Genomic DNA, 12,397 nt, shown 5'->3' on the forward strand with positions numbered 1-12,397 from the left:
CATATGTACAGTACTTTTATACTATTTTAAATAATTAGTAAGCAAAATGTACTAAACGTGAAATTAGGCTACTCTTAATGCAAAATGGCCCTATATAAAGTGTTATAATTATATACATTTTTGGAATATTGCTTGATGTTGTAACGTAGCGTTATCAGGCAGAATGAGCTTTAACACGGTGTCTACACCGGACGCGGCCGTTATTGCTCGCGTCGCAACAGCTGTTTACCCTAGACAAGGCAGAATCAGTTTTACTGTCGGAGATCGCTCGCGCCACGCATTTTAATCAATGTTTCATCAACCAATTGCCTTAATAAATAAGAAGTAGGCCTAAATATATCAGACAATATAATCAGGACTTCTCAGCTGCGCGCTTGCAAAAGTCACAAGCTCACACAATACGTGACAGAGGCTATAGCAGAGAAATCAATTCTGTGAATTACACTGCGCAAATCACAAGTAGGCTACTACCCACCGGATGAAGAAGGGTTGGCTCTCAGTCTCCTCAGGCTACATAAAATATTCATTTTATTTTACTTTATTTTTCATGTTCGCATTTATGAGGAAAAAACAATGTTACAGACGCGACAGTGCAGCACTACGGACGTGAGCGCTCTGAAAGCGGCACTAAAATATGCTTTGAAACTTTCACATAGACATCAAACAGAAAGCACAAAACCTTTCGTTTCAAAGTGAATTTCGTTTTGTATTAATTGTATCTTAATTTTAATCAATGTTTCATCAACCATTTGCCTGGATTTAATTAATAAGAAGTAGAGCCCGACCGATATGGATTTTTGGGGGCCGATACCGATATTAGGGAGTAAAAAAAGCCCAATACCGATATATCGGCCGATATTTTTTATGTGTATATTATAATACAGTAGCAATATTATTTATGTGTATTATAGTACAGTATACCAGTCAAAAGTTTGGACACTTTCCTATTGGTGTGTACAAACTTTTGATGGGTACTTTACACAGTAGCTATAAACAGAATAAATATATTTTATAAACACGTTTTGCAATGATCACTCAAATGTGGTAATCAAACACTTGTGTGACACAGATATGTAATGGAGGCAGGGGGAATGATAGAATGAGAATTATACAGCTGAGCTGTAACCAAACTAGTTTGCATTGCATGTTATATTATATTATATTCTAAATACTGTTGCATAATCTTCACTAACGACGACTTTGTCTTTTAATTTAGTCATAACTTGTATCAATAAATATATAAAAAGTGTCACTGACAAAACCTTATTATCTTCTATTTTTACTCTTAATTCCTCTAATCTCTACCAGTGGAGGAAGAACTCAGATCTTTTTACTAAAGTAAAATTAATAATATCATAATGAAAACGTTTTTAATTACATATGTACAGTACTTTTATACTATTTTAAATAATTAGTAAGCAAAATGTACTAAACGTGAAACTAGGCTACTCTTAATGCAAAATGGCCCTATATAAAGTGTTATAATTATATACATTTTTGGAATATTGCTTGATGTTGTAACGTAGCGTTATCAGGCAGAATGAGCTTTAACACGGTGTCTACACCGGACGCGGCCGTTATTGCTCGCGTCGCAACAGCTGTTTACCCGAGACAAAGCAGAATCAGTTTACTGTCGGAGATCGCTCGCGCCACGCATTTTAATCAATGTTTCATCAACCAATTGCCTTAATAAATAAGAAGTAGGCCTAAATATAGCAGACAATATAATCAGGACTTCTCAGCTGCGGGCTTGCAATAGTCACAAGCTCACACAATACGTGACAGAGGCTTGTAGCAGAGAAATCAATTCTGTGAATTACACTGCGCAAATCACAAGTAGGCTACTACCCACCGGATGAAGAAGGGTTGGCTCTCAGTCTCCACAGGCTACATAAAATATTCATTTTATTTTATTTTATTTTTCGTGTTCGCATTTATGAGGAAAAAACAATGTTACAGACACAACAGTTCAGCACTACGGACGTGAGCGCTCTGAAAGCGGCACTAATGCTTTGAAACTTTCACATAGACATCAAACAGAAAGCAGAAAACCTTTCGTTTCAAAGTGAATTTCGTTTTGTATTAATTGTATCTTAATTTTAATCAATGTTTCATCAGCCATTTGCCTGGATTTAATTTATAAGAAGTAAATTTAGCAGACGATAGATAATCTCGACACGGAGGCACCTGCGGGTGAACTGGAGCTCGTCTCATGAACCGAAACTCAGCGTATAGACCTGAGAATTGAAATATATCTATATTGAAATGTCTACTTTTAAACAGAACAATTCAAAACGAAAGACAGACAGACTCATGTAATCGTATGAAATGTGCATTTCTCTCTGGCACGCGTTCACTGAAGATCGCGAGTCAGCATCGTCAACTTCATCTTTGGCTGACACTGACTGAAAACACTTGTTTATTAATAAACAATTAAACTGTCTCCTTGCTATATTTGTTGTATTCATAATCATTACTTTTGCCAGTTCTTGTGACAGCTTTTAGGTGCTTTATTGGCAGCGCCACCCTTACATGAATCACCGCACCCGCATTTTTTTTTAAAATATTCATTTATCGGCCATTATAAATGCCGATACTGATAGTTATGAAAATGCCTAAAATCGGCCGATAATATCGGCCCGCCGATATATCGGTCGGGCTCTAATATTAATTTAAAAAAGCTAAATGAATGAAAAAAAAATGTATATTGGGGAGTAAAAATAGCCAAGAAGCATCCTACTGTTTACAATGGTAATTTAATTTTTAGTTTTAGGACAATCTTTGAAGGATGAACAAAAAATGTGTTGGTCATCACATTAAAAATAACATTTATATATGATATTATAGTTTTGAAGTGCTGGAAAAAGATGTGTAGTACTTGTAAGCGTTTGACTATTTCTGTCATAATACATGACAGAACATTAGCAACACTAGCCTAAATCCATGGTGAATGTTGCTGATTTGTGGACTGAAAGCCTTCTATAAGTGTTTCTCCTGGTTTCCACGTCAGCACTGTTTGATCTTATATCTATGGTTTATAACAGAGAACTCTGCGCCGAATCGAAATGTTTCTCACTAGATCTCGCAGCGATGATGTTATTAATAGGCTTTATGCCACAGCTTCATACACTCACCGGCCACTTTATTAGGTACCCCATGCTAGTAACGGGTTGGACCCCCTTTTGCCTTCAGAACTGCCTCAATTCTTCGTGGCATAGATTCAACAAGGTGCTGGAAGCATTCCTCAGGGAGTTTGGTCCATATTGACATGATGGCATCACACAGTTGCCGCAGATTTGTCGGCTGCACATCCATGATGCGAATCTCCCGTTCCACCACATCCCAAAGATGCTCTATTGGGTTGAGATCTGGTGACTGTGGAGGCCATTTTAGTACAGTGAACTCATTGTCATGTTCAAGAAACCAATTTGAAATGATTAGAGCTTTGTGACATGGTGGAAGTAGCCATCAGAGGATGGGTACATGGTGGCCATAAAGGGATGGACATGGTCAGAAACAATGCTCAGGTAGGCCGTGGCATTTAAACGATGCCCAATTGGCACTAAGGGGCCTAAAGTGTGCCAGGAAAACATCCCCCACACCATTACACCACCACCACCAGCCTGCACAGTGGTAACAAGGCATGATGGTTCCATGTTCTCATTCTGTTTACGCCAAATTCTGACTCTAACATCTGAATGTCTCAACAGAAATCGAGACTCATCAGACCAGGCAACATTTTTCCAGTCTTCAACTGTTCAATTTTGGTGAGCTCTTGCAAATTGTAGCCTCTTTTTCCTATTTGTAGTGGAGATGAGTGGTACCCGGTGGAGTCTTCTGCTGTTGTAGCCCATCCGCCTCAAGGTTGTGCGTGTTGTGGCTTCACAAATGCTTTGCTGCATACCTCGGTTGTAACGAGTGGTTATTTCAGTCACTGTTGCCCTTCTATCAGCTCGAACCAGTCTGGCCATTCTCCTCTGACCTCTGGCATCAACAAGGCATTTCCGCCCACAGAACTGCCGCTCACTGGATGTTTTTTCTTTTTCGGACCATTCTCTGTAAACCCTAGAGATGGTTGTGCGTGAAAATCCCAGTAGATTAGCAGTTTCTGAAATACTCAGACCAGCCCTTCTGGCACCAACAATCATGTCACGTTCAAAGTCACTCAAATCAACTTTCTTCCCCATACTGATGCTTGGTTTGAACTGCAGGAGATTGTCTTGACCATGTCTACATGCCTAAATGCACTGAGTTGCCCCCATGTGATTGGCTGCTTAGAAATTAAGTGTTAACGAGCAGTTGGACAGGTGTACCTAATAAAGTGGCCGGTGAGTGTACTTCCTGAACTTCAGCCAGCCCTTTGTTTCCTGTCTGTCATTATTGGACAAACTGATTAATCCAGGTGTGCCTGATTATTGTTACTGAGGCCAGGCACACCTGGATTAATCAGTTTGTCCAATAATGACAGACAGGAAACAAAGGGTTGGCTGAAGTTCAGGAAGTATGAAGCTGTGGCATAAAGCCAATTCTGAGGCGAATTCAATGGATTTCTTCTCTGGATCTCCAGAGTCTGGATCGCTCTCGAGCTCGGCCCGCGACTGGCAAGTTCGCGGCGCTGTCTTTTATTGGTCCGAACTAATAAACGGTCCGTGAAGCATAAAGGTATGAATTTTCGTTCTGCGCATTTTCGTTCTGCTTTCAATTTGTTTGCATTCGCTGCTCGGCAACATTTGGTCGCACCGGCAGGAAAAATGGTCGCAAAATGCGACCAATTGGTTGCAGTCTGGAGCCCTGAATAAGCTGGTGTGTGGTGGGCGTTCTGGTGCAAAATGGCTGCCGTCCCATCATCCATCATCATGCTGCACATTGGTGGTGGTTGAGGAGATTCCCCCCTTCTATGTAAAGCGCTTTGAGTACCCAGCAAAGCGCTATATAAATGTAACAAATTATTATATTATTATTATTAAAGGGGTCATATAATGCCATTTTCATACAAGTTAATTAGATTTTTTAGGGTCTAAATGAAAAGTTTGTGATATACTTTAATTAAAAATTCTCATTAGTATTGTAAGAAAACACTAACTTTACCTGGTCAAAACAGCTCTGTTTTCAGCACGCCGTTTAAGTGCATGTGTCTTTAACCCTCTGGGGTCCAAGGTGTTTTGGGCTCCTTGAGATGTTTTGACATGCTCTGACATTTGTGTTTTTTTCAGTTGCTTATAAACATATTAATGGCACAGGTGAAATTACACTCTATTTAGCACAAGCAGGACTACCATAATTTGTGAGCAACATGTATGTACATGTTTGTATTTTTGAGAGAATATTGTTTATGCGTGGTTATTGAAAAAACTAAAAAATAAAGTTTTTGAAATAAGGACACAAAAAACATACTAAATATGTGTCCACAAGATTTTTGACTAATGGACGTTGTCGCGTAGAGTTTTTGCTTCAAAATGATCTGAAAATAATCCTTCCTAATCATTCATATAAAACAATAGATTGTTTTAAATTGTGAAAAACATTTTTTTGTTTGCCAAGGCAATATGCGGATGGGCGGAACGGCCCAACCCCTATCATGAATAATTAAGTGGTTCTCAGACAGTGACCCTGCATAATAATGAGCCTTTCAGGGTGTCACACAAGAAAGAATGCAAGGACAATATATATATATATATTGTCATTGCATTCTTTCTTGTATATATATAGCCTACATATATATATATACACACACACACATATATATATATATATATATATATATATATATATATATATATATATATATATATATATATATATACACAAACAATCAAAATATAAATGAAAGCCAAAAGCACATTTTTGTCATACCTGGAAACAAATCCTGGTCAAATGCTATATGGGCCATTCTACAGAATTGGTTCAAAGTTACATTTGGAAACATCTTGAAAAGAAAATAGTATTTTTCCATAAATGTCTTATAAAGTTTTATTTTTTAAAGTAGACCAATACAATAAAAATAAACCAGTCGCATTTCAAAGTCGTTCGCGAAATGACCGCCAGGTGGCGCAAAGGGACATTTATCAAAACGTAAGTGGGGCTAATGTCAATTAACAGTAAGGATGAAATTCTACAAGTTATGGTAATTTGCAAATAAGCCTACAACAAACATTTATTTTTAAACAAATATTTTTAAATATGCAACATGCACGTTTAAACAACAAACAATACAATCTGAACCAGCGCTACTGTATTGAGACATGCAGCGCGTTTCAGTTACGATCCTGGTTCCAGTGGCCTTAATACATTCACGGCTTTTTAAAATGTCAAAAAGCGTTTTGAGATGGTTTTGAATGAAATATTGAAGTTTATAATTAGGGTATTTTGGCACACCACGCCGAGTGGCTATGCATTATGGATTATTCTAAAATCTGGCTTTATTCTGGCATGTTGAATTAGAGTTTGACAAACGCGGCGGCGCGTTCATTTGAATTTATTTTTCTCATAACAGCTAAAAGAACTTACTGCGTAATTGTTGGTCATACAGATAAGATATCATCTTTTAAAACTGTAAAAGGTCTACTTTTATTCATGTAGGCTAAAGTAGGCCTACACTCTCTGGCTAACGAGAAAACGTTTTCTCGCTCATGTGAGAAACAAACGTTTGGGCATTTCTCAGTGAGAAAATGCATAGCCGAGCGGTAGAACTTACGGTTCGATCATCAAGTTGACACGGGTTCAAATCCCGATCAAACATGGTCTACTGTAAATTTTATATGTATTGATTCAGAGAGATTTGTCTAGCTCTAAAACTGTTACACCATACAGTTTTTGCTTATATTTATAAAATAAAATTACCATGCATTTCCATTTTACACTAAGGAACAATAGTATCCAACAGAACGACTTTGCATCTGTATAATAATAGGCTACCAATCGTAATTTCAAAAGCAGTTCTGTAAAAAAGTAATTTTATATATATAGCTAGCCTATATATATATATATATATATATATATATATTTTTTTTTATTAGGCCTATTATTATTATTTTTTGATTCCCTACAACCTAGAGTTTTTAAAAACATGGTTTTAAGTAAAGTGTGATTTGCCAGGGGGGACGGGGATTTCCTTCTGGTCTAAACATCCCTGGTTCTGCTGAATTATTTGAATCCCCACACCCCTCCCTCCACAGTAATCAATGCTATTGGCTACTTCCCCAATAGACCATATCAAATATAAAATAGAGATATGCAACAAGCACGTTTAAACGACAAACAATAAAATCAAAACCAGCGTTTCAGTTGTTCATTAGTTCCAGTGGCCTTAATGCATGCACAGCTTTTAAAATTTCCCAAAGCGTTTTGAGATTATTTTGAATGAAATATTGAAGTTTATAATTAAGTGTTCTGGCACACCACGCCGAGTGGCCCTATGCATTTTTCTAAAGTCGGGTTTTATTCTGGCATGGTGAGTTAGTGTTCGACAAACGCGGCGGCGCGTTCATTTAGATTAATTTATTTTTCTCATTATTACAGCTAAAATAACTTAATAGGTGACTCCGTAATTTTTTGGTCATACAGATAAGAGTAGAGTAGCTTACATCGTTCAAAACTGTAAACTTGTATTCATATTAGGCTAACGACAAAAACAGTATAGGCTATCTGTCGTCTCTGTCTCGGGGAACTGCGCGTCACAAAAATTAACCGAAAGCCACTTCAGCTCATGTCTAAAGCCTTTAAATGTCTAAATATTCAGGCTAATAAATGTTATCTGATTATGTAATCCATATGAAAACGAGAGGTACAGAGGATCTACTCAAACATGTAATATAGGCTAAGCGCTTCCCAATGAGAAAATGACAAGACAAGGGTGAAAATCTCGCTCTAATTAAATGTAGCAGGCTAAATCGCCCTGAATTAAAATGTAAAAACAGATCAAATAATGTATTTGTCGAAATGTTGCGATATTGTTTCATTTAAGTTCATAATTATTCTATACATGTTATTTAATTTAGCAGCATTACCACAAAGCATGCACCGTGGTTCGATATTTATTTGAATAATAAAAAATAATAAAAAAAACTTAATTCACAAATTGCATGCCTGGTTGTAAGGATCCAAAGATCCCTGTAGACTTTAATATTGAGTTGAACATTTTGTTCATGACAACAAATTAACATGCGTTTTTTCAGATTATATTTAGTTTTGCTTGGAAAAAGCTGCCCCAAGCCAGTTTTATTTCATCAATTATTGAAATAATGAAATATTTAGTAATAAACTTTTATGACAGAAATATCACTAGGCTACATGTAACTTAAATCATTTAATTCCTTCATTATCAACACTGTCTAGAATAGCGATTTAAGTGTGAATTGCGACTTCTCTTTGTGTTAAGTCAGCCTCAGACTCCGATAGCCTGTGGGGGGTTGGAGGGACAGTTCAGTGCTGTATCGTGCGCGCAGGACAAGAGGCCTAGGTGTTAATGTTCCTCTTTCATATGGAGAGTGTCGGATAACGCAGCGACATATACAGTATTATCAGCTGATGTGTTTTTACCCTGTCCCTGAAATGTTTAATTTTGAGAGAGACCCGGCCGGCGCGCGCAGCGAGGGAGACTAAATAGACTTGTTAAAAAGAAATTCAGCGCGAGAGAGGCAAAGAAAAACGCATGTTTTTAATTTAATTATGTTTCTTTGGACAATTTCCGTTTTGTACTGTTTTAATTGTTTAACATAGCTGTCATTTCTTTGGCAATACAAATTTAAAATGTCGCAAGAATAAGATTAGCCTAGTGTTTCTTATTTTGCATCGCACAAGAAATAAACTCTAAACCCGATGCAACCCTGTTTTAAATAAAAAAAACTGTCCCGACACTTTATTTAAACCTTGAAATGTTCGAACTTGGTTTCAAACTTAAGTAATTTTAGTGTTCTTTTACATTACACAATAATTTAGCAGACTAAAGACGAGCTTCTTCATTTTCATTTTCTGATGCAATCGGCTGACAATCTTCCTTGATCAGTTTATGTCCTTTGTGCAGCGGCTGCGGTTCTACAGGAATGTAGCAAATATGTTGTAATGATAATTAAACAAAACTCTTGACTTTAAATAAGTAAACAGTTAGCTATTTAAGCATCAAGGTGGTCAAATATAAACGCTGTCGGCCGACATCGGTTAACAACATGTATGCTACATTGAGATTCGATCTCGGGTCGCTTGAAGCTCCTTGAAGCTCATGTTATTGCGTTGATAACTGAGCTACCGTCTGTACGCTGTTAAAACTAATGTCTTATGCTCTTGTAAAGCCTCATTGATGTAGCCTAAATGTTTTTATTGCAATGTTTTATGTTTTCATTATTTATTCAATTTCATTTCAGTAGCCTAATTTCAGTATTGTGATTATGAATTATTTTAACTACGTTTCACTTGTTGAATTCATCTGCTACCAGCTTTCAATCGCTCTGAATGAGCCGCAGATTACGCATTAGAGAGAATAAACGAACACTTTTCAGAGTCTATGATTGTAGCGCCTCTTAGCGGTAAAAGGCAGCAAATACACCACACATTTTACCGCCGCGGTGGAACGGCTGATGTGGGCGTTGTCATGGCTTGCCTCAACATTTGCGTTTGAATAGCGCGCGTCCTCCGTGGGCGTGTCACATTAACGCGTAATGAAGTGTAATGAGCTGGGGGGAAAAATACTGAAATCACTCTCTTTTCATACAGATTACATAAACTGAGAATATTTGTTTTTTATATAAATTACTTCATTAAAAAGAAGAGAATTCAAGCTTCATAAAGAAAAATCTCTCGTGCCTGTATGACAAGTAATCGCGGAGTTACAGTTAATCTTAGGACGCGTTTCAGAATGGACTGCACTGACAGAGAGAACGCAGAACGCGCATCATGTTTATTTTTCTTTATTTGGCGAAAAGCACAACACTTTGTTTTTATTGTGAGGTTCCACAAAAAAAATACAAACTTAACAGGATCGAATGATGTATAACACTTATATGTAAGATCAAAATCAACAGAGTAATTTGAGTCTCTTTTGCACTGATAAGGAAAAAAGTGAGCTGGTATCGCCGGCGAGACCGCCGACCCCAGAGAGTTAAATGATAATGAGCTTTGCTCAACCCGCCTTTCTGTTCTGTGGGGCATTTGACACAACGCACATGGAGTGTTGCCTTGACAACAGTTGAGGGTATATTTTGGAGAAAGAATGGCAGCGGGAGTCTCTGAGGACATGTGTGCAACCGTATCAGCCATTCATTCACACAGAGACAAGCAGAACATGCAGGGTTAATATTTAAATAGTCTTTTAAATAGTCTACCGAATATACCCGGTACTTTGACAACACTAATTTCCACACATGGCTCTTTCCTCCTTTCTATCAACAAGTGGATTTACAGCCACCACATCAGCAGCGCCGCTGGTCGCCATGTCTCAGCGCTTTCATGAAGACGACGCAACTTCACGCCCTTCGTGCATGCATGCGCGTCCAGAACCGGGTTTGACTAGGTACTCGGTACCACCGGTACTTGGTACTAGGGGTGTAACGGTACACAAAAATCACGGTTCGGTACGTACCTCGGTTTTAAAGTTTCGGTTCGGTACGTTTTCGATACAGCAAAAAGTAAGAAATGCCAGAGAAATTTCCTATTTGTTAAAAGAAAAAATATTTTTTAAATCAGTGTGAGTTTTCCTACATCTTGAAACTTTCAGGTTTATAAATGGGTGTCATCTTTGAAGGATGAACAAATAATGTTTTGGTCATCACATTAACGATAACATTTAAATAAATGAAGAGTTCATATGCAAAAGCCATTTGAAATGTTCTTCTAGAATGATCATTTTTATCAAGCTTGTATATTTAAGTTCAGTGATTTCACTTAAATGGCAATGAAGATCACCTATTAATTGTCATTTGAGTGAAATTACTGAACTTAAATATACAAGCTTCATAAAAATGATCATTCTAGAAGAAAATTTCAAATGGCACTTAGAGGTGTTTGCATCTGAACCCTTATATTTATTTATATAATATTTGAGTTTTGAAGTACTTGAAAGCATTTCACTATTCCAGCCAAACTGGTTACAGTTAGTGTTACTATATTAAATCCATGGTGAATGTTGCTGGTCTGTGGACGTAAAGTATTACTAGTTCATTCACGGCACAATATTTCTCCTGGTGTCCACGTCAGCGCTGTTTGATCTAATAGAGATCTACGGTTAATAACGGAGAAATGTGAATGCTTCTCACTAGATCTCGCAGCGATGTTACTTCAGTGGCGAATTCAAATGTTTTCTTTAGCGCTGTGTTGTAACAGTGTCGCTTGATCGAGATCGGCTCGCGCTGCACAGATGTTGCTGGTCCGAACTGATAAACGATCCATGAAGCACATAATGAGTAGCGCAGTTTAGTTCCGCTTTCATTACGCTTGCCATTTGATGTTGCGCAACGTTGTGGTGGTCACGCCGTCGCACCAGCGCGAATTTTGTCGGCAGGAAAAATGGTCAAGCTACCTTCATACGCCTACTTGAGAAGGATTACCCGCATGACAGTTCTGAAAACCCTGGCACAAGTCTTGGCATTCAAGCTTCTTTTTTTCCTGCTGCTGAGCTTTTATCCTTTTTATTCCTCTAAATCCATGAATGTCGTCATTTGATACATTTGTTTTAATGAAACAGTGTTGTGGAGTTGGTTGGTGGATGATTTAGTTTTAAAGGTTGTGTGTCTGTGGTCATTGGACTGGAACATTTGCTGCCTACGCTGCAGTTTCACTGCAGTCTCGATAGCTTGATCATCCTCAGACCTCCACGTCTCTTCATCATTGTCTTTGTTTTGCTTCAGTTAACCGATATCCTGCCACTTTAGCGGAAAAGTTGATTTATGATCTTGCGGTAGACATGTTTAAAAACATTATATTTACTGAAAAAAAAAACCCCTGAAATTTGTTTTGACACAATTTCAACTACTAAAGAAGACTTTTTCACTTTTTTTCTTTTGTTCATTCGGTTTGGAAGTAATATTTTTTTTTTATGTATCTTTTGGGCATCTAAAAGTCTTTCTGGTCATTGGGTACTTTTTATTACCCTAGGAATATTATGCGTTATGCTGTTTGGATAAATTCATAGTTCATGTTCTTATTGACTTTTTTTATTTACTTTACTGCACCGCTGTAAAATTACTTTAAACTCTGACCCTTAATTTATTTTTAATTAATTTTTTTTCTCGCAGATGACTGCACGGTCCTTGCCAGCGGTACAGTCTGATGAACGACTCCAGCCTCTTTTGAGCCACCTCAGGTAATTGACGTAATTTAGAAAATGTTCATCTCTTCTCACATAAAACTATATTCTTTATGGCACTGTGATTAATACAGCTGCTACAATTTAAGGCAGTAACTTTGC

General features: G+C 37.5%; 1 protein-coding gene across 1 annotated transcript in view; it reads left to right on the forward strand.

Moving 5' to 3' along the window:
• prim2 (DNA primase subunit 2) overlaps positions 1 to 12,397 on the forward strand; it is a 112,834-nt gene that overhangs the window by 44,705 nt on the left and 55,732 nt on the right. The window contains exon 7 of the mRNA XM_056257179.1: positions 12,225 to 12,292. Coding sequence (XP_056113154.1) covers positions 12,225 to 12,292 — 68 coding nt within the window. The remainder of the gene's footprint in view (positions 1 to 12,224; positions 12,293 to 12,397) is intronic.

Source organism: Rhinichthys klamathensis, unplaced genomic scaffold (genome assembly GCF_029890125.1).
Source record: "Rhinichthys klamathensis goyatoka isolate OS25496 unplaced genomic scaffold, OSU_Roscu_1.1 h1tg000135l_1, whole genome shotgun sequence".
NCBI lineage: Eukaryota > Metazoa > Chordata > Actinopteri > Cypriniformes > Leuciscidae > Rhinichthys > Rhinichthys klamathensis.